The sequence below is a fragment of the Engystomops pustulosus genome, chromosome 10 (genome assembly GCF_040894005.1).
Source record: "Engystomops pustulosus chromosome 10, aEngPut4.maternal, whole genome shotgun sequence".
In the NCBI taxonomy this organism is placed as follows: domain Eukaryota; kingdom Metazoa; phylum Chordata; class Amphibia; order Anura; family Leptodactylidae; genus Engystomops; species Engystomops pustulosus.
This window is the reverse complement of record NC_092420.1, coordinates 99,409,128-99,432,163: the sequence shown is the minus strand read 5'-3', so window position 1 is coordinate 99,432,163 and position 23,036 is coordinate 99,409,128. Positions and strand designations below refer to the sequence as shown.

The 23,036-nt window shown below is 46.7% G+C and overlaps 1 protein-coding gene across 1 annotated transcript; it reads left to right on the top strand.

Annotated features, from left to right (window-relative positions):
* Nucleotides 1-373: 373 nt before the first annotated feature.
* Nucleotides 374-22,434, top strand: LRRC40 (leucine rich repeat containing 40). Its single transcript, XM_072128398.1, has 15 exons — nucleotides 374-740; nucleotides 2,023-2,204; nucleotides 5,499-5,572; nucleotides 5,669-5,798; nucleotides 6,016-6,139; nucleotides 6,928-7,070; nucleotides 8,615-8,787; nucleotides 9,007-9,097; nucleotides 10,968-11,019; nucleotides 12,684-12,792; nucleotides 12,938-13,045; nucleotides 18,673-18,783; nucleotides 18,893-18,970; nucleotides 19,763-19,948; nucleotides 20,624-22,434. Exons 1-15 carry the CDS (start codon nucleotides 590-592, stop codon nucleotides 20,727-20,729), a joined length of 1,818 nt encoding a protein of 605 aa, XP_071984499.1. The 5' UTR covers nucleotides 374-589; the 3' UTR covers nucleotides 20,730-22,434.
* Nucleotides 22,435-23,036: the final 602 nt, after the last annotated feature.

Below are 23,036 nucleotides of genomic sequence, written 5' to 3'. Positions count from 1 at the left end.
CAATGATTATAATTGGGGAAAAAAGGACAAAAACGGATGCGTTTTTGAAGCGCATACGTTTTTTAACAGTCTGCTTAAAAACGGCCCAAAAACGGGTACAAAACGCCACCATTAGGCTACATTCACACCAGTTTATGAAAATGGCCGTATCCTACCCGTACAGAACCGTTTTTTTTTTTATGGGTTACAAACAGCACATTGCAGAAATCATACGTTGGTGTGAACATAGCCTAACATGTATTTGCAGAACCGCACAGGATTCTCCACAGAGAGAGAAAATGTCATCTATGTTAAAACTACAACTCCCAGAATCCCCTGGCCGGCGCGCGTGGCTGAGGCATGCCGGGAGTTGTAGTTCCCTGATCGTTCCCGCATCTCCTTACATTTATATTGTTAGGTTCCCCTGTACAGAAGGAGGTGACGGGCGGGATACAAGCCCCGTGTATACACTGTATATATATATAGTATGTAACGTGTATATACACCGCGTATAGCGCGGCCTGTGAGGAGCGCCCCCTCGCGCCTCCCCCCGGTACTGCAGGCCGCCGGCTGTGGTGGGCGCGCTCCGCGTGTTTGAATCGTTCCTGTCATGTCTCGCCTCAGGAGGGGCGCAATGACCGGGGACCCCCGCGCCGGCTTCAGGGACCACAGGGACAAGGAGCCGCCGGTGCCTCAGGGACTGATCAGGGCGGCCAGGAAGAGCGGACAGCTGAACCTGTCAGGACGGGGCCTGAGCGAGGGTGAGGGGGTCCTGAGGAAGAGTGAGGGGGGTCCTGAGCGAGGGTGAGGGGGTCCAGGGTCAGGGTGAGGGGGGTCCTGAGCCAGGGTGAGGGGGGGTCCTGAGCGAGGGTGAGGGGGGGTCCTGAGCGAGGGTGAGGGGGGTCCTGAGCGAGGGTGAGGGGGGTCCTGGGCCAGGGTGAGGGGGGTCCTGGGCCAGGGTGAGGGGGGTCCTGGGCCAGGGTGAGGGGGGTCCTGAGCCAGGGTGAGGGGGGTCCTGAGCCAGGGTGAGGGGGGGGTCCTGAGCCAGGGTGAGGGGGGGTCCTGAGCCAGGGTGAGGGGGGGTCCTGAGCCAGGGTGAGGGGGGGTCCTGAGCCCGGGTGAGGGGGGGTCCTGAGCCCGGGTGAGGGGGGGTCCTGAGCCCGGGTGAGGGGGGGTCCTGAGCCCGGGTGAGGGGGGGTCCTGAGCCAGGGTGAGGGGGGGTCCTGAGCCAGGGTGAGGGGGGGTCCTGAGCCAGGGTGAGGGGGGTCCTGAGCCAGGGTGAGGGGGTCCTGGGCGAGGGGGGTCCTGAGGGAGGGTGAGGGGGGTCCTGCGACTTTAACCCACAATATCCGTCATCACGTAACTGTGGACACGTTCGCAAAAGAACAGAAACACGGAAAACAATCACTTAGAGGCGAACGAAGCATCACCGTGGCGGCTAAATGAAAATTAGCGCCAATTATCGAACATTTTTTATACGTGCAAAGTAGGATTTAATTATTTGTGAGGTAAAAGTGTATGACGGCGCTCACGTGCCGGCGGGGAACCTGGCGCTGTGCGGTTTGACACAGTTTTTGCCTTTTCTGAGCTCTTTTACCTGTGAAGACGTACGGATGATTTTGGAGTAAAATCGCACGAGGGTGCGGCACGGAGAGCGCTGCTTCTTGTGTGACTATCCCTGAGACGCCTTCACATGTAGCGTTTGTATTGCGCCCTGAAGTGCAGTTCATAGACCGCGGGGAGGAGCTGGGCCCCCGATTGCGTTGGGTTTACATCGCGTCGTCGCTGCGTTTACGTAAATCTGCTGTTAGCGCAATCAGGACAAACTTGACTTTGAATTGGGGTGTTAAACGCAATATAAATGTTAGGTGTGAACGCGGCCTTACAAGTCCATGATCTGCCTGATGAAGGGGGGTCTGATGATTGTCAGAAACGTGCGACCCCCCCATCAACCCTGTGATATTAACCCTTACTGTATCACTGTCTGCCGCCTATTTGTAAATCATACATTATCTGAGTTTTTATTTTTGGTTTTTCTTCCAGTTCCGGCGAGTGTTTGGAGAATAAATGTGGACACCCCGGAGGAGGCGCACTCCAATGTGCAGTTTGATGCGTCGGATCGCTGGTGGGAGCAGACGGATCTGGTGAAGCTGTTCCTGTCGTCCAATAAGCTGCAGTCTCTTCCCGATGACCTCCGGCTGCTCCCGGCCCTCGTGCTGTTAGATGTACGTGGCCTCTGCTCACACGTGGCCGCACCGTGACCAGGTCAGGCGGCCGTGCCCCAAAGTATAGGCTGCTCGTCCTCCTATGGAGGGAGGAGGGGTGAAGAGGGCTCACCCCAACCATCTCCCCTCCAGAATCCAGTCCGGGCGAGCACACGGCCATGTGAATGAGCCCTAAGACTGAACACTGAGCAGGGACCAACTCTCATCATTCTAGTCCTCTATGGTGGGGGGAGTCCCTGCAGTCCCACTCCCATCATTCTAGTCCTCTATGGTGGGGGAGTCCATGTAGTCCCACTCCCATCATTCTAGTCCTCTATGGTGGGGGAGTCCATGTAGTCCCACTCCCATCATTCTAGTCCTCTATGGTGGGGGAGTCCATGTAGTCCCACTCCCATCATTCTAGTCCTCTATGGTGGGGGAGTCCATGTAGTCCCACTCCCATCATTCTAGTCCTCTATGGTGGGGGGAGTCCATGTAGTCCCACTCCCATCATTCTAGTCCTCTATGGTGGGGGGAGTCCATGTAGTCCCACTCCCATCATTCTAGTCCTCTATGGTGGGGGGAGTCCCTGCAGTCCCACTCCCATCATTCTAGTCCTCTATGGTGGGGGAGTCCTTGCAGTCCCACTCCCATCATTCTAGTCCTCTATGGTGGGGGCAGTCCCTGCAGTCCCACTCTCATCATTCTAGTCCTCTATGGTGGGGGGAGTCCCTGCAGTCCCACTCCCATCATTCTAGTCCTCTATGGTGGGGGAGTCCCTGCAGTCCCACTCCCATCATTCTAGTCCTCTATGGTGGGGGGAGTCCCTGCAGTCCTACTCCCATCATTCTAGTCCTCTATGGTGGGGGAGTCCCTGCAGTCCCACTCCCATCATTCTAGTCCTCTATGGTGGGGGGGGGGGGGTCCCTGCAGTCCCACTCTCATCATTCTAGTCCTCTATGGTGGGGGGGTCCCTGCAGTCCCACTCCCATCATTCTAGTCCTCTATGGTGGGGGGAGTCCCTGCAGTCCCACTCCCATCATTCTAGTTCTGTATGGTGGGGGGAGTCCCTGCAGTCCCACTCCCATCATTCTAGTCCTCTATGGTGGGGGAGTCCCTGCAGTCCCACTCCCATCATTCTAGTCCTCTATGGTGGGGGGAGTCCCTGCAGTCCTACTCCCATCATTCTAGTCCTCTATGGTGGGGGAGTCCCTGCAGTCCCACTCCCATCATTCTAGTCCTCTACGGTGGGGGGGGGGGGGTCCCTGCAGTCCCACTCTCATCATTCTAGTCCTCTATGGTGGGGGGGTCCCTGCAGTCCCACTCCCATCATTCTAGTCCTCTATGGTGGGGGGGTCCCTGCAGTCCCACTCTCATCATTCTATTCCTCTATGGTGGGGGAGTCCCTGCAGTCCCACTCCCACCATTCTAGTCCTCTGTGGTGGGGGCAGTCCCTGCAGTCCTACTTCCATCATTCTAGTTCTGTATGGTGGGGAGTCCCTGCAGTCCCACTCCCATCATTCTAGTCCTCTATGGTGGGGGGGTCCCTGCAGTCCCACTCCCATCATTCTAGTCCTCTATGGTGGGGGAGTCCCTGCAGTCCCACTCCCATCATTCTAGTCCTCTATGGTGGGGGAGTCCCTGCAGTCCCACTCTCATCATTCTAGTCCTCTATGGTGGGGGGAGTCCCTGCAGTCCCAATCCCATCATTCTAGTCCTCTATGGTGGGGGGAGTCCATGTAGTCCCACTCCCATCATTCTAGTCCTCTGTGGTGGGGGGAGTCCCTGCAGTCCTACTTCCATCATTCTAGTTCTGTATGGTGGGGGCAGTCCCTGCAGTCCCACTCCCATCATTCTAGTCCTCTATAGTGGGGGGGTCCCTGCAGTCCCACTCCCATCATTCTAGTCCTCTATGGTGGGGGGGTCCCTGCAGTCCCACTCTCATCATTCTATTCCTCTATGGTGGGGAGTCCCTGCAGTCCCACTCCCATCATTCTAGTCATCTATGGTGGGGGGGTCCCTGCAGTCCCACTCCCATCATTCTAGTCCTCTATGGTGGGGGGTCCCTGCAGTCCCACTCCCATCATTCTAGTCCTCTATGGTGGGGGAGTCCCTGCAGTCCCACTCTCATCATTCTAGTCCTCTATGGTGGGGGGGTCCCTGCAGTCCCACTCCCATCATTCTAGTCCTCTATAGTGGGGGGGGTCCCTGCAGTCCCACTCCCATCATTCTAGTCATCTATGGTGGGGGGAGTCCCTGCAGTCCTACTTCCATCATTCTAGTTCTGTATGGTGGGGGCAGTCCCTGCAGTCCCACTCCCATCATTCTAGTCCTCTATAGTGGGGGGGGTCCCTGCAGTCCCACTCCCATCATTCTAGTCCTCTATGGTGGGGGGGTCCCTGCAGTCCCACTCCCATCATTCTAGTCCTCTATAGTGGGGGGGTCCCTGCAGTCCCACTCCCATCATTCTAGTCCTCTATGGTGGGGGGGTCCCTGCAGTCCCACTCCCATCATTCTATTCCTCTATGGTGGGGGAGTCCCTGCAGTCCCACTCCCATCATTCTAGTCCTCTGTGGTGGGGGGAGTCCCTGCAGTCCTACTTCCATCATTCTAGTTCTGTATGGTGGGGAGTCCCTGCAGTCCCACTCCCATCATTCTAGTCCTCTGTGGTGGGGGGAGTCCCTGCAGTCCTACTTCCATCATTCTAGTCCTCTATGGTGGGGACTGCAGTTGTACTCATATTATTCTAGTCCTCTATAGTGGGGGGGTCCCTGCAGTCCCACTCCCATCATTCTAGTCCTCTATAGTGGGGGGGTCCCTGCAGTCCCACTCCCATCATTCTAGTCCTCTATAGTGGGGGGGTCCCTGCAGTCCCACTCCCATCATTCTAGTCCTCTATGGTGGGGGGGTCCCTGCAGTCCCACTCTCATCATTCTATTCCTCTATGGTGGGGGAGTCCCTGCAGTCCCACTCCCATCATTCTAGTCCTCTGTGGTGGGGGGAGTCCCTGCAGTCCTACTTCCATCATTCTAGTTCTGTATGGTGGGGAGTCCCTGCAGTCCCACTCCCATCATTCTAGTCCTCTGTGGTGGGGGGAGTCCCTGCAGTCCTACTTCCATCATTCTAGTCCTCTATGGTGGGGACTGCAGTTGTACTCATATTATTCTAGTCCTCTATAGTAGGGGCGTTATTGTGATTGAAGTTAATAGAGGAGATTGACACACTGGTGTGTACAGGGCCCTGCATTGCTCTGCTATGTATATTCCTGATAGGACTGGCACTGATGATGGACTTAATGCTGTATTGTGCTCGCAGATCCATGACAACCTGCTGTCGGAGCTTCCTGCGGCCATCGGAGAGCTGGTTCACCTGCAGAAGCTGAATATCAGGTATTTGTGGTCACACGCGTCTCGTGGAATTCTTTGTGTTTTTTCCCAGCCGGTGATTTACTTCCAGATTCTTTTCTTATCTTATAATTTCACCAGTCACAATAAACTTCGGTCTCTGCCGCAAGAGGTGTCGCAGCTGCAGAATCTGAAGAGCCTCCTGGTACAGCACAACCAGCTGGAGGAGATCCCGGAGGCGCTGGGACAGATGACGGATCTGGAGGAGCTGGTGTGTTCTGTGGTTGTACTCGTAGCCCTGTGTGTCAGGGGGATCTCATTGTGATAAGTGATGGCAGGATGTGTGTTGGGTGATGGGGTCCGGTCTCTAGATCCCATGCTCAGAGCCTTTAGTTCCCCTGTTCTGCGGCTGCAGTTGGGTGGGTAAGGAAGTAAATGTGTAGGGCGATGGTTGATGTGATAATGGGTGCAATGATCTCCAATTGCAGGATCTTTCCAATAATTGTCTAAAGAACATCTCCGGAGGCCTTGGAAGTCTCACACACCTTACCCGGCTCAACGTGTCCAACAACAAGCTGAAAGCCTTGCCTGCTGAAATCGGCTCCCTGAAAAGTAAGAATTTCATTTAGGTCGCTAATGGGTTTTCACTTCCTGTAAAATGCAGATAAATAGTAGCATGGTGACTCGGTGGGTAGCACTTCTGCCTTGCAGTGCTGGGGACTTGGGTTCTAGTCCCAGGTCAAGATCTGCAAAGAGTTTGTATGTTCTCTCTGTGTTTGCGTGGGCTTCCTCTGGGTCCTCCGGTTGCCTCCCACACTCCATACATACTGGTAGGTGATCAGATTGTGAGCCCCATGGGGACAGGGACTGATCTGACAAGCTTTGTGCAGCGCTGCTTAATCTGCAGGCGCTATATAAATAATAATTATTATTATTCTCCAAAATTGTAGCTACCAGCAGTCATCACTAGGGAGAGGTGGTAAACATATTGGTAAACAGATTTATCAAACAGTCTGAAAGTCTGAATATTCCTAGTTGCCCAAGGCAACCAATCACAGCTCAGCATCCATTTTACCAGTGCTCATGAATATTTTAAAGGGGAGCTGTGATTGGTTGCCATGGGTAACCACTAGAAATATTCTGACTTTCAGACTGCTTGATAAATCCGCCCCATTGTGCAGAACACTCCCTCTAGTGGTGACTGATGGTAACTAGGATGTTGACTTCTTGCTGACAAATTGCGTGTTAAAAATACCTAAACATTTTCCTGATTATGAACCAGACAAAAGCTCTTACAGCTCTATATGGAGTTGGACCTCACTGTCAAGTTTTGTTACATCTAGTTTCCTTGTACCCTATGGTTTCTCTAATTTACTGTTGTATTTCTATAAATCCTGAAGGACTCAGACAGCTGGACTGTACATCAAATCTGCTGGAAGAAGTTCCCACGTCAATGGCTGGGATGGATTCTCTGGAGCAGCTTTATCTGAGACAGAACAAGCTGACGTTCCTGCCCGAGCTTCCCGACTGCAGGATTCTGAAGGTTAGGAGTCTTACCAGTGACAACTTTTTATCACCCATACTCAGAATAGGGGATAAATGTCTGATCGTGTAACTGTCAGGGAGTCTGGTATAACTAAACCGCGAGCATGCTTTTACACAGCTGGGGGTTCAGGTTCCAAAATGTTCTAGTTCCCCTCTGTCCTGTGGATGCTGGGTGACATGTACTGCCCTTGGCTACATCTGGCACACGCAGAACCTGCTCATTGGAGCTACTTTCCTCCTGGATCTCGCTTCATAGCAGCAGCGGGCACTGGTGAGCCGAATGTTTGGGAACACAGCTGTTGGCAGTTTAGTGGTCCACATTTCCTTTAAAGGCGTTTGCCCATTTAAGAAAGTTCTCTAATTTTAATCCCCTAGTGATGTTTACACAATAAAGATTATTTATAACCCCCTTACTTATAATGTTAGGCTACATTCACATACACGTATGGGGGACGTATATACGGCCGATATACGTCCCCCATACACTTCTATGGGCTCACGGCCCTGTACGGGAGCGGTACGGTGCAGCACACGTGCGTCACCATACCGCTCTGTAGCCTGGGAAAAGATAGGACATACGGTGCCGTGCGCCATATTTTCCTATGGAGAGGGGCGGGGGTGACCAGCGCTCATCCTCTGCTCCTCTCCGCAGCGCTGATGTATGCCCGCCGTACTACGGTACGGCGGGCATACATCGTGTGAATGTAGCCTTACTCTGTGTTATTGCCGTCATCACTCAGTGATGGTCAGTGTAAAATTCCAGAGTGTGAGCGGGGACTCTATAACCAGACCCTTCATGATTCCTCTACTGCTGTGTGGCGACAATGTGCTAATATTATCAGGGTACAGGGTTTATCTACACTTTATTTATCTTCTGAACATTCACTAGTATCTGCGACATAGAGAAAGAGATGGATATAATACACAATGACGCTCTCAGCTCTCAAACTCCCCTAATCAATAAAACATACAGTCGGCTCTGATATAAAGACCTTATCTGTCTGTAGCTTCTAGAGTAAGTCTTAGCACTCTGCTGCTTGCCAGCTCGGCGATCTCTGTCCGCTCCATAGAGATGAATGGAGCAGACCGGTCATACACGGTCGTCTGCTGCATTCCTCTCCCGGAGTGATGAGGGGTCCGACTGAGGTAAGTGGGACCCCTCGTTTTTCGTGATCTGTGGGGGTCTCCTCACTGAGAGCCCACTGATTAGCAAGTTAGGCCCGTGGCCTGTGGATAGGGCCTAACTTGTATTAGTGGGAAAACCCTTTCAAGGTCCAGCAGACTGCTGGGTATAGCTATTCTGGAAGTCCAATGGAAGTAAAAAGAGCAGAAGTTAACCTTGTGCACCATCACTCCATGCACTTGGGGCACTTACAGATTCCTTTTTTTTGTTGATCACTGGGATCCCAGAGATCCAGCTATCACACACACACTTATCCTGAAGATGGAGGATACATGCCCGTAGTTGAATAACCCTTTACATGAACATTTAGAATCTGTTCCATAATAAGTGTCAGAACTTCTCCCACTTTCCCTCTCCAGGAGCTGCATGTTGGTAACAACCAGATAAATACACTGGGCCCCCAGCACTTGTCACATTTGAGTTGCCTGAATATTCTGGAACTACGGGATAATAAACTGAAGAGCTTACCCGATGAAATAGCTTTACTTAAAGGTCTGGAGCGGCTGGACTTGACCAATAATGACCTGAGCAGGTAAGGGTTACTGACACAGCACCACAACATTACTGCTCAGATCTTTGTTATGGGACACTCTACCTCCTCAGGCAGGCTGGCTCCCTGACCCATGTGCTCATCAGTTCCCACAGAGGTGGACATGAGTCCTTGCATCATAGAAGTGATGCACCTACTCCCTGTCTACCGTCAAAACATCAGTGTGTGCATGAAGTCTTATAACCATTTCTTTTCCTGCAGCCTCCCAAACTCCCTTGCAAATCTGCCAAATTTAAAGTCCCTTCAATTGGAAGGAAATCCACTGAGGGGCATCAGGAGGGATCTGCTCAGTGTAAGTAAAACTGGAAATTATCTATAAATTTTGAACAGATGCTTATAATAATAATAATAATAATAACCATTTATTGTTCCCAGCTGGGGAAAATAGGAGGTCAGACTCTGTACAAAATACGAATAGACTTGACATAGAAGTTACGCATGATTAAAAAAGACTTGGAAAACAACATACAAGAATACATAACAACAAACCAGGTTAAATTAAAACCAATTTCAACATCTTTATCCTCTTCAGGACACAGCCAGTTTATAGCTTAAAGGAACCCTACTACCATAATAGGTAGATCCGGTGGTATGTGCATCTAATATATGTAAGGATAGCCCTTCTTAGCTGCGAGCTGAAGGGGGGTAGGAGGATCAAAGAGGCTACTGGGGCAAGGAGTAGCCGCTCCGTGTAACCTCAGCTCTGGCTACTCCACGTCCCTGTAGTCTCTTTGGTAACGTTGCATATAACTTGCGATCACTGTGGGAGCTCGGCTTTATGTGACAGCCGGGATCCCGCAGTAACGGCTACGGAGCAGTGCCAGGTACTCACCCGGCGGGTCGCCATCCTTTGTGCCAACTGCTTCCATGGCAGCCTTGGGGTGCCGGCAGTAGGTGCCTGCTTACAGCAAGATCTAACATCGTGTCTGTCAGCCTATGCAGAATATTCAAAACCAAATTATCAGCACAGAACAGAAAAGTAACAATAATTCCAAGATATTTCTTCTTATTCGAACCCACTCCATAAATCATTTACCACAATCCAAGAACACGAGAGTGTGAACTGGTTCCCATAAATTAATTCTCCAAAAGAGAAAATCCTTAAAAATACAGTTTTTTATTGAAAATAGTTTAAAAAGACTCATTACAACATTTGTGGATGACCACAAAAAATTCCTTTCGATCACTCCTGAAGGTCCATATAATTCATCAGTATAAGGCATCAATATGTGCATATCACTGAATCTCTAAATAAGTGCAAGTGCATAGTCTTTTTAAACTATTTTCAATAAAAAACTGAATTTTTAAGGATTTTCTCTTTTGGAGATTTAATTTATGGGAACCAGTTCACACTCTCATGTTCTTGGATTGTGGTAAATAAATTAGTATTTCAGTACATGGCATTGATCACTTGTTCATGTCCCACACTGGGACAAAGTGAATACAAGTCCCCCACCACATATAAAAATTACATTTTAAACAAGTGAAAAAATCACCACACTACGGTGAACAGTGAATGCTGTAAAAAAAAAAGTTTTTTTAAAAAAAAACCTGCAAAAATTCAGATATTTTCACATTCAATCTCATTAAAAAAAAAAAAGGATAAAAAGTGATCAAAAGGTAACATTTACCCCGACATAATACTAGTACAGCTAAAAAAAAAGCCCTAAACCAGCTTCATCTATAAAAAAAATAAAAATGTTATGCCTTTTAGAACATGGCGGTGCAAAAGCAAGCAAATTTCAAAGTTCTATATTCTGCAAGACAAGGCAACCACAAAATGCTCTATAAATGGCTATTGCTGTTTTATCACATGTAATAATTTGGTAAAATCACTATGGCTTTACAGTTTCAAGGTTATAACCACTTATAGTGACACAGGGCATATTTAAAGAATTGGGCTCGGTCCGGAAGCCCTAAAGTGGTTCTTTAGGGTTTAACCTCTTAACGTACAATGAAGAAATCTATGTCTGTTACACTATATTCTAATCTATACCGTCACTTTCTTTAATTTGAAACATTAATGTTATATCGTCTGTACAGATACTGTATCCATAATGATCTGCAGAGCTGTTACAGTATCATAAGATCAGTAATCATACGCAGAATGCTTTGATATAAACTTATTATTTATTTATTATTTGTCCCATTTCCAATCCTAGAAAGGAACCCAGGAACTGCTGAAGTATTTACGAGGCCGAATTCAAGTCCCAGGTACTTTTTCTAGAATGTTTTACACATTACTTACCATCCTCTCTGGAGGACCTACCTGCAGGGTCTATAGCACTTCCAGTCACATTGCAACAGAGGTCTCAGTGGTCATGTATACTGGGGGTCATTTACTAAGGGTCCGATTTGCATTTTCCCGACGTGTTACCCGAATATTTCCGATTTGCGCCTTTTTTCCCTGAATTGCCCCAGGATTTTGGCGCACGTGATCGGATTGTGGCGCATCGGCGCCTGCATGCACGCAACGGAAATGGGGGGGGTGCGGCCGAACGAAAACCCGACGGATTCGGAAAAACTGCGTTAAAAAAAAAAAATTTGGTTGCACGCGCCATACTTACATGCACCAGGAAGAGATCAGTGAACTCCGACGCAACTCGGCGGACCAGCAGCGACACCTGGTGGACATCGGGCACAGGACCTTCATGAGTCGCTGGAAGACCCGAACGCTCGTCAGAGAAGCCGCCGCTGGAACACGAATGGACCGGGTAAGTAAATCTGCCCCACTGAGGTCAGGGATGGGCTCAGCCATCATGTACATGTGATCTGTTCCATTTGGGGGACCTTCGAAGATATGAATATAATTTTTTTTAATTTTTAATCTGCTGTCCCTTGCTGAGTTTCATGTAATTTTGGCCATACCCCTTCAAAAGTGCATTTTTTTTCTTGAGTAAGAGCAATATGTGCTGCATGAATCTGATGCAGAGTTTGCTCTATGTTCACGGCTTTTGCAAAGACTAAAATCTGTGGTAGGTTCACAGTGTAAATGATGTGCCTGTAAGCCCCCTTCCACACTTGCGTTTCAGATCACGTCAGAGTTTGATCAGGGTGCGATCAGGGTTTGGTCAGTGAAAAACAGTGCAATCGGTTTTCAGTCAGAGTTTGTTCAGTGTCTCAGTTTTTCACGAGCGTTTTCAATGCAATTTCAATGCGTTTTTCACGCGCAGAAAATACGCGTGAAATGGACTCAGGACTGAGCTCTATCTTTTCTATGGCAATTGATGCGTGAAAAACGCATTGCACTTGCAAGTGTCTCAGAGTGCGATGCGTTTTTGATGCATCTCCATAGACTTGTATGGTGCGTTTTTCGCGTGACTTGCAAAAGTAGAGCATGTCAAGATTTAAACGCGTGTTAAAAAAAATGCAAGTCTGAAAAGACCCATTGGTTACAATGGGTCAGAGTGCAATGCAAGTTCTGCGCGTGAAAGGGGCCTAAATCTCCAAGTTTTGCAGATTGCTAAATAACAAGTTCCGCTTGCAATGAACACGGAGGAGCTGGTGCTGATCATGCCTGCCTTCCGGAGGAAACTCATGCGATGGGTAATTAGCAGCACATGTTTTGCATGTAAACAATGCAAAACACATGGTGATTGTATGATGATGCGGTTTCCTCTGAGACGCAGATGCGATTGGCACAAGCCCCTCCCCGTTACGGTCGCTTTGTGTTTCTAAACGCCTTGCAAGCTGAACGTGTGGCCACACCCTGCAGGAGAAATGGTCATCAAGTAGCGCTGTGGGCCATTAATGTGGCTTGGTCTTAATAATCGTAATAATATCTCATCATGACATATCTAAAAGAGAACTTTTTACTAGAAGAAAACCTTTTTAAGGAAAAAAAAAAATGCTAACAAACGTGACTGTCTGTGTTACAGAGGCAAAGTCTGAGCAGGGAGAAGCCCCAGGTGTCACCGCCATGACCATGCCAAGTGATTCTCTTGTGAATACTCATGCTATCGCCACATTGAAGACCTTAGAATACAGGTATTACATGTATACAGGCTGATGTATATCAAGAGACTGATTTAGCAGTGAATTCACAATTGTAGAGCAGTTTGTGAGGAAGGAGCCTGTTAAGTAAGAAGTCTTTTTCTCTGATAACATTTTGTGTTCTATATTTCTCCTGTAGTGATAAGCAGGCTCCGGTCATCCCTGACGCCGTCTTCAATGCAGTCGGAGGTTCCCCCATCACCAGTGTAAATTTCAGCAAAAATCAGCTTATTGAGGTTCCATTAAGGTAAAATACATCTAGATTACTGTGTTCTGTATGATTTACCACAAAATAAACCGGAACCCAGTGTAACCACAATTGTGGACCTCAGAGCCTTGGGCCGGACAAAGCTTCTGCAAAATCTGTATCCGGTCCAAATGATTCTGTATTCTTTACATTAGATACTTTTATGGCTCCTGGGCTTATACCTCCCCTGCATCCTCTCTCTATACTTGGATCAGTTACCCAGCTTTCCCAAAAAACACAAATCAAATAGAAATGGGCAAATAACATTTTTGATTAAGGGAATGACTCAGACTTAAATTTTAACCCCTTAAGGACGCAGCCATTTTGTAGCTTAAGGCTCAGCCCGATTTTTTTTGGATTCTGACCTGCGTCGCTTTATATGGTTATAACTTTTGAACACTGTTACTTATCAAAGCAATTCTGAGATTGTTTTTTTTTTCCCCACATGTTGTACTTCATTTTAGTGGTAAATTTTGGCTGGTAAGTTTTGCGTTTACTTACAAAAAAAAAGGAAATATGATAAATTTTTTTTAAAATTTGCCATTTTCGAAATTCAAAATCATTGCGTTTTCAGGCAGATAGATTTACCACCTAAATAAGTTGCTGAATAACATTTCCCATTTGTCTACTTTACATTTTCATAATTTCTGAAATGTCTGGATAATTTATTTTGATGTCACGCGGCTTACAAAAAGAATATCGCTTTTCCGGATTTTCAGAATTGACTATTTTGGGGATAAATACAGTTTTGAATGAAATTTTACATATTTAGCATCAAAACCCCCTATATAACCAACCCATTTTCAAATCTGCACCCCTCAAGCTATCAGAAACAGCATTTACAAAGATTGTTAACCCCTTGAGATCTTCATAGTAATTGAATCAAAATGGAGGTGAAATTTAGAATGGTCAAATTGTTCCCTTATACGTTCATTTAGCACTAAAATTTACACATTTCCAAAATATAAAAAGAGAAAACCCACCATACACTTTGTTCTGCCATTTCTCCCGAGTACAGAGACCCCCCACATGTGGCCGTTACTTGTGTTATGGTCGCACAGCGAGACGCAGAAGGGAAGGAGGGACCTGCAGCTGCCAGGATTTTAGTTTCCTCATTGGCCCCTTTTGAAGGCTATAAAATTTTCGCTTTTTCGTTATTGGGGCCATGTGATGCCATTTTTTTTGCGCGATGAGATGCTTTTTCCAGTGTTACCATTTTGGGGTTGGTATCACCTATTGTTGAAAATTTAGGAACTTTTTCTGAGGGCAGGAGTAGAAAAGCATCAATTCTGTACTGGATTTTTTACTCTTTTTTTTTTTTTTTTTTTTTGGTGTTCACCGTATAGCATAATAATCATGTTACCTTTATTCTATGGGTCGATACGATTACGGGGATACCAGACATGAATATATTTTCTTACGTTTTACTAAATTTGTCAAACAAAACCCTAATGTGGGGACAAATCTATCATTTATGTATTGCCGTCTTCCAAGTGGCATAACATTGTTACTTTTTTGGCTACGGAGCTGGTTGATGGCTTATTTTTTGCGGGACATGTTGTACTTTGCACCAGTATCATGTCGGAGTACACATGGTTTTTTGATCACATTTTATAGCATTTTTTGTGGGATTGAATAGCTAAAAATCATAATTTTTGGAAGGTTTATAGCAGTTTTTTTTTACGGCGTTTATCGTGGGGGTTCAATAATTATTTACTTGTATTCTACGGGTTGTTACGGACGCGGTGATACTATATATGTGGGGTTTTTGTTATGATTTAGACTTTTTTGGGGTTATATGTCTCTTTATATGTTATGGGGCTTATGGGCATTTTTATTGATTTATTACTTTATTTTTTATTGAATAACATTTTTTTTTTTTTTTACTTTTTCACTTTTTCCACCATGGGAAATGACCAAGCAATCATCTGATTGCTTGTTCATGATAATACTCTGCAATAATCATGTATTGCAGGGTATTATCAGTGTTAGCCTATGCACTTGCATAGGCTGGCACTATGCCAGTAAGATGACGTCACAGACGCCATCTTACTGGCAGTGCCTGCAGGCAGTGCTGGGGACCAGATCGGACCCCAGCACTTCCATAGCAGCGATCGGTGCCCCCCGAAAACGGTTCGGGGGGGCCTTTCGTGGGGGAAAGACACCCCAGAGACATGTTAGATGCCGCGGTCGTGCTGACCGCGGCATTTAACGGGTTACACACCCGCGATCGGAGCCGACTCCGACCGCGGGTGTTACACTGGGGTGCCGGCTATTAGTTACAGCCGGCACCCCGTGTTTCCCGATGCCGGTTCGGCTCTGATCCAGAGCCGAGCCGGCATAAGCGCCGTGGCGTGAAGGGGTTAAAGGACACCTGTCATCAGGTCTCTGTCACTTGTCCTGTCACCTCTACCTGTTGGAGCAGCTCACAAGGATCCCATCCCAGCCTTTATCTAGTTATTTCATACATTATTCATTGTAAAATCATCTATTCTTTATTTTGTCACATGGTCAGAGGCAGTGATGTCACCCCTGTTACCCCTCCCCTCTCCTCCCCCTGCTCATGTCTGTGTGTAATGTATAGTAAAGAATTGCTGGTATCTGTGCTGCATCTGCTGACATGCTGCATCCTCCTAATATACAGGTGAGAGACACAGACATCAGCTACACATGAATCTGACATGTTCTGCTGTATCATGGCTGCCTGGAGCTGCTGTATCTCTCCTAAACACACACACACATGCACACACAGGCTGCAGGGGGCGTGGCCACCAGCACCAGGAAGCACATCATTATACAGCCTCACACCATTATACAGGCTGTCAGTCATATGTATAGGAGTATCTCATACACACACAGGCTGCAGGGGGCGCCAGCACCAGGAAGCACATCATTATACAGCCTCACATCATTATACAGGCTGTCAGTCATATGTATAGGAGTATCTCATACACACACAGGCTGCAGGGTGTGTGGCCACCACCACCAGGAAGCACATCATTATACAGCCTCACATCATTATACAGCCTCACATCATTATACAGGCTGTCAGTCATATGTATAGGAGTATCTCATACACACACAGGCTGCAGGGGGCGTGGCCACCAGCACCAGGAAGCACATCATTATACAGCCTCACTCCATTATACAGGCTGTCAGTCATATGTATAGGAGTATCTCATACACACACAGGCTGCAGGGGGCGCCAGCACCAGGAAGCACATCATTATACCGCCTCACATCATTATACAGCCTCACACCATTATACAGGCTGTCAGTCATGTGTATAGGAGTATCTCATACACACATGGGCTGCAGGGGGTGTGGCCACCAGCACCAGGAAGCACATCATTATACAGCCTCACATCATTATACAGGCTGTCAGTCATATGTATAGGAGTATCTCATACACACACAGGCTGCAGGGGGCGCCAGCACCAGGAAGCACATCATTATACCGCCTCACATCATTATACAGCCTCACACCATTATACAGGCTGTCAGTCATGTGTATAGGAGTATCTCATACACACATGGGCTGCAGGGGGTGTGGCCACCAGCACCAGGAAGCACATCATTATACCGCCTCACATCATTATACAGCCTCACACCATTATACAGGCTGTCAGTCATGTGTATAGGAGTATCTCATACACACATGGGCTGCAGGGGGTGTGGCCACCAGCACCAGGAAGCACATCATTATACAGCCTCACATCATTATACAGGCTGTCAGTCAAGCACTGGGGGTGTGGCTGTGCCTCCCACTCATGAATAGAGTGGACAGCTTGAATATGCTAATGCTTCATTGGACATTTCACCGGTCATTTGCATACAGCTTTAGGACCTCATTGCTTAGGTTTACAGGCATGTAGAGCGACAATAAAGGGATAGAGGCAATGCTCTCTAATGGCAGTTTATGAAAATATATTTAGTTTAGGGGGTTATTTTGCATGACGGGTTCTCTTTAATGGAGAAAAAAAGAAAACAATGATGTAGATACAGCTCACAGGATTTTGAAGGTTCTGTGGACTGGAATCAAGGAAGATCTCGCACGGAGAGGGAACGCTGAGCTGCTTCAGGTGAGTATAATGCAGGTATCAAGGAAAAAAAGGAGGTTTTCCAGCAAGTCCATTAAAAACATTTCATACTTTGTTTTTACTCTGACATGGAATAAACTTGTGTGCAACTTTGAGGAAAACTACCGTCTAACCACCGTCTAGCAGCAATTTAAGAAGTAACTTTTTGCAGCCTGTTCTGTCACTTCTTTCAATTGAATCTCTAATACCATTGAAAGGAGGAGGGGAAAACTGGATCGTTATATCTTCTCTTCAGCAAGACCCGGGGGAGGATCAGTAATGATATTCCAGCTCTGTTCACACCTCCTCTTTCTTCCTGCAGTGTCGGGCAGTCCAGGGACTGTCCCTTTCTAGTGGTGCTGAGTGCAGCACGTCTTGGGCTGTCTGGGACTGCAGGAGGAGGACTTGAGTTTTGTTTAGTGAACTCTGGGCTGGGATGACGGTAAGTGCCCAAAGAGAGGACTATAGTGCCACAGGTTCGCCAGCACAGTCCTAATTTCTCCAGTTTTGCATTTGGATTCTAGTTGGTAAGATGGAAAGTGGGAGGACGGTGACATTACTGCTGTAGGTCACTGTTCTCACTCATGTTCCTGCTGAGGCTGGTGACGAGCCCTATTGGTCACCTGACCCCTGACACTTTACCTGCCCCTGTGTTGCCTATATTGTTGCCCATCTTTCTAGGAATTCTTAGAAGCTTCTGCCGCTGCCCTGTCTATTCCACCTCTTCTAGACTAATGTTGTGCATAAACCTCAGCAGCATTGCCTGAATGGATAAAATATGGAGAATCCAATCCAAATGATATTCCAAGCTCCTTAAGAGCCGCCAGGGGAAGCGGCGGATAATTTTGCAGCACTTTCAGAGTCAAGAGTCTGTCTTATCAAGAGTCCTTGACATGAATTTTAAAAATCTTCCCACTTAGTGCAAAGAGATTCCCAAGTTTTCTCCCGGGTGTCTTTATCCAGCAGGGAAGGTTTATGGGCTGCGGATGGAAACATTTTATATCTCCATTTTCTACTTAGTGTCATTAATATGTTTCTATTATTTTGTATTTTACCAGACTTTGTCTCCCATTGCAGTTTTTGGAAACACTTCACTTGTTCTGACTCTCAATACATCCGCGTATAATCCTTAGCAGAATGGAGAGAAATTCCCTGCCAAAACCCTCCGCGAGGGGCTTATTTCTCATCACTTGTCACCCCCAACGTCTGCCGTCAGGGGAAAGTCTTGAGTCACCATAAACATGAGATGGTTGCACCGTTCAGTGGCTTAGGGCACCATCAGGGATACATATGAAAGATCACATTACCGACTTCTATGATCTCTGACGATGACTTTCTAAAGTGCAAGCTCTTCATACAGCGCAGACCTCTTAGCTCAGAGATTTATGATGCATAAATGAAGATGGACCCTTGAGGCTTTCTAACTCCAATGTGCTTTATACCCTGTCATGTACATAGAGTCGGCCTTTCATAGAGGGATTGATTGGATATATAGCAATGTAATGTAAGACATGGGGTCCTCAGATTATATTTGTGCTTCCCTTGCAGAATTGTGGAACTGAAGGATTCTTTGTGCGACTTCAACCTCGGCTTTAATAAAATAACAACAATTTCTCTCAATCTGTGCATGCTACTGAAACTGACACACCTCGACCTGAGGTAAGTACTGTGATCTATTCTATTCCATTACCCATTTTCTACCTCTCGGAATGATTCAAGGGCTATGTTGTCTTAAATACCTTAAAGGGGTATATATTTTTCAATGCAGGAACAACTTGCTTGTGTCTCTCCCGGATAAGCTGGAGGCAATGACCCGGCTACAGTCCATCATCCTTTCTTTTAACAGGTTAGTAAAACGTCCCTCCATTTCGCCTGCAGGTTGTACTCCTGGTTTCCAAACTTGTTTCCAAACTTGGACATTAGTTTGGAGAATGAAGGAGAGAAACCGATACAACCTCAAAAGATGGGATCCAATGGGACCAGGGTCCCCGCTCTGCATAATCATTTTAGTGCTGACAAGTATATAACGAATCATTGTCCAACTTCACCAATAGTTTAACATGGCAGGTTCAGTTAGGGTGAGGGTGCTGAGAACTTCCAGGATCAATGATTACAATGGGGCAGCAGTTTTTCCTGATACTATAATATATATTTGGCTGGAGATGGCAGCGATGTTGTGTACACACAGTGAAAAGGCCACATTGGTCCACTGAGCACCTCCATTATAGCATTTGGTAGGGGCCTCATCACTGAGTTTCTGAAAATGGTTATCACTGATGAAATGAAATGAAACGAAACTCAAACATTATCCTGCTCTGACTCGCTGGCCATAAGATACTTGAAGGATCAGTGTACGTAACCAGTATATATAGATGCTTAGTAAGCAGCCATCTCTACCTCCTGTGGCTACAATTCTCAAGTTCAGCACTTTGGGAGCTGTTCGTTGTCCCTCCATTCTTCTGAAATTTAGCTTTCAGGTCTTTCACAACTCAACAGGTTCACGAACGTAAATTACTCATTTGAAAGAGAAGATCGTATCAGTAGCCATTTAAAAAAAAAATAATAAAATAACATTTATAATTGTCATGTATTCAGATTTTTTTAATATTCAGATATTTTGATTCTTTCATTATGTTAGGTTTAAAACTTTCCCCGATGTCCTGTACCGGATCCCCACGCTGGAGACTATACTGATAAGCAGCAATCAGATTGGATCCATTGATCCGCTCCAGCTTATAAAACTTACCAAACTTTCTACCTTGGATCTGAAGAATAATGACCTCCTGCAGATTCCTCCGGCCCTGGGAAACTGTGAAAGTCTTAGGTGAGAAGACATGACACGACTTTCCTGATACACATTAATACACAGTGATCCACCAACTACCTCTAGCCACGAGGTTGAGCAGAGCGATTGTCACACACATTGGGGGTCATTTACTAGGGGCACGAATTGCTTTTTTTCGTCGGGTTTCCCGAATTTTTCTGATTTTGCGCTGAATTGCCCCGGGTTTTTGGCGCAGCATGCATGCGACGGAAATCAGGTGGGCGTGGCTGTCGGCAAACCCTACAGATTCAGAAAAATCGCGGTATTTAAAAAAAAGTCGCTTGACACGCACTTACCTGCACCAAGAAATAGAAGGTGAACTCTAGCGGACCTCGGCGCAGCAGCGACACCTGGTGGATATCAGGCGCAGGGATCTTAGTGAATCCTTGCCGGACCCGAATCTGCGTCGGAGAACCCGCCGCTGGATCGCGACTGGACCGGGTAAGTAAATGTGCCCCATTGAGTTCTCTCCCTTTAGCATTGACATTGGATGTACAGAACTATAATGGGGAAGGAGTCTGTATTGGTGACTAGAGCTCCATTTAATTTGGTGTGTGGGATTAGTAGAGGACCGGATATCGGAACCCCCCCCCCCCAGGGATCAGACACTTATTTCCTGTTCGGGGGATACATATATACTATGCTGTCTTACTAATAATTTTATGTTGCCCACAGATCTCTGAACTTGGAAGGGAATCCTTTCAGAAACCCCCGCGCTGCCATTTTAGCCAAAGGGACCAACGCCATTCTGGAATATCTACGAAGTCGGATTCCCACCTGATGTTTTTTCCGGAGATTAGGGACTCTTACGATGCAGAGTAATCACATACATTGCTGGAAATGCCTTCACATGTTTTATTGTTGTTTATTATATTCATATTACATATAATCCTTACATCCGCTGCCAAGCACTGGGACTCCTTATACTAGAACTCAGCCAGGAATTAGTATTAATGGTCTATCCTCATGATAAGACATTAGTAGTTGATGTATCGGCGCTGACACCAGGCTCCAGAGCAGATAAGCTGTTTTTGATGCTCTGTAAAACCTGTTGGCTCCATGTTGTCACTGTGGCTGCTTCTCTCACTGAAAGTGAATGGAGGCCGTGGCTTTGGTAACAGCAGGAACATTGAGCTGCTTCTGGCCTCATTCCCTGTATTTACAAGGGCTGAACAGCTGATATTGGTTTGGGGGGGGGGCAGGCGTCCGTCCGTGACTCATCGACTATTGGCGTCTTGTCCTAAGGATTGGTAATAATTCCTGACCATTTTACAATTCTTCCATCCTTTTATTGCATGTACCTTATCTTGTTCTCGATCTGAGATGCAGCCTAGTTTTACCTTCCATTCACATCACTATCTGCTCTATCACTTTTAGCTGTCCCTTGCAGCCTGGTGCTAACAGACCCAATCAGCCATGATCCAAAAACTCACTGTAATGTATAAGATAGGACAAACCATGAACCTGCAGGAGATCGCAGATGGTCATGAGTTCAGGAATTCTGAATGCAGCTCTCAGGTAAATAGTGGATTCTGTACTTGAAGTTTCATACAAGATAAGGCTACATTCAGACGAACTTATGGGGGATGTATATACAGCCAATGTATATGCATCCCCCATACACTTCTATGACCTCACGGCGCTGTACGGGAGCGGCACCGTTCCGCTTCACAGCCCGTAGAAAGATAGGACATGTCCTATATTTCTATGGAATAAGGCACTGTGCACCATATATTCCTATGGAGAGGGGTGGGGGTGGGGGGGGGAAAGAACATTGAGCACTTATGTAAAAAATAATTGTCACGTAATTTATTTAAAAATATATCTTTATAGTGGTCAGAGTTTAAAGGAGCTGTCTACAGGTGGAAAAACATGGTTACTTTCTTCCAAAAACGCCTGACCGCTTGTGGCGGGATTGCAGCTCAGCCGCATAGAGGTGAATGGAGCCAAGTTGCAGTCCTGGCACAAACCATGGTCAGGTGTGGCCATATTTTTCAATCTCTAATTGAGTTTCCTGCATAGAGCTCCAAATTGCCTGCAGAAACCTAAAATGAAAGTGCATTCTGTCTGCCACTAGGGGGAGCTCCTGTATATATATAATATGTATTTGGTTCCCATTGAAATCAATAATGAACCCATACATTGGTCTCAATCGAGTGGTGGTGGCACAAAGCAACATTTTAATTATTTAACACTATAGATATTCTGGGGGTGGTCTGTAAAAAAAATAAAGAGCTCTAGTAACAAGTGCAGGAAGAAACACTTTGACCTATGACCTCTTTGCTGGATACTTATCTCTTTATTTACAGTGGAGGCGAGGAGAGGATTCTTCTTTTGGTTCTGGGGGATATGGGACCTCTTTTTTGCTGGAATGCAACTCTCTTTATAGAAAACATAAGTGACAAAATAAAAAATGGACTTCAGGAAAATGGCCTCTCGTCTAGGACTGACACTAAATGTTATAAATAAAATCTTTCACCTGTTTGCATGTCTTTGTAACTTTCCTGTGTCTGTGTTATGCAAAGGTGAAATATGCGAAGGATATTCCAACAGAAGACGGTGATTGCATGCAGGATCAGCAGGGGTATACTGCCCCCCACAGCCAGGTCTCTGCATAGTCATCCTCTGTACATTGCAGGGCAGCCAATAGAAACCTCTTCTTGCCCTGCTTGTCAGGAGAGGAGCGCAGCATCTGCAGTATTGATGAGAAGTCTCCTTCTGCAGGTGTAAGATACGTCTGTATTGCCTTCTGCCTTATAACATACAGCAACAATGTATCTACAGTAGAACAAAAACAATCTAAATTGATGGGAAATATATTCTTTTTGTGTACGTGGCCCCGCTGCTGACCAAGGTGTTACCATAATTACAGATTAATTTTGAACCTGATAAGTTGCTTAGTGGGAAATTTATCGGAAACAGCCCGAGTTTAACGGATCACTGCTGGCGGTGACCTCAGGAAGTGGCAGCTCAGCCAATCACACTCTGACGTTGGCCACCACTATGGGCAGCCATTGGGTTACATAGCGATTCGCTGTTTTTTTCTGTGTCCCTGGGCAGTACCATGAAGTAGACGGCAGCATCGTTT

Bases quoted from the DNA above. Each gene is read 5' to 3' on its own strand.
- LRRC40 (XM_072128398.1), top strand. From the start codon at position 590: ATGTCTCGCCTCAGGAGGGGCGCAATGACCGGGGACCCCCGCGCCGGC. The intron at 18,784-18,892 runs GTAAGTACTGTG...TTTTCAATGCAG, and splicing joins CTGACACACCTCGACCTGAG to GAACAACTTGCTTGTGTCTC. The intron at 19,949-20,623 runs GTGAGAAGACAT...TGTTGCCCACAG, and splicing joins GGAAACTGTGAAAGTCTTAG to ATCTCTGAACTTGGAAGGGA.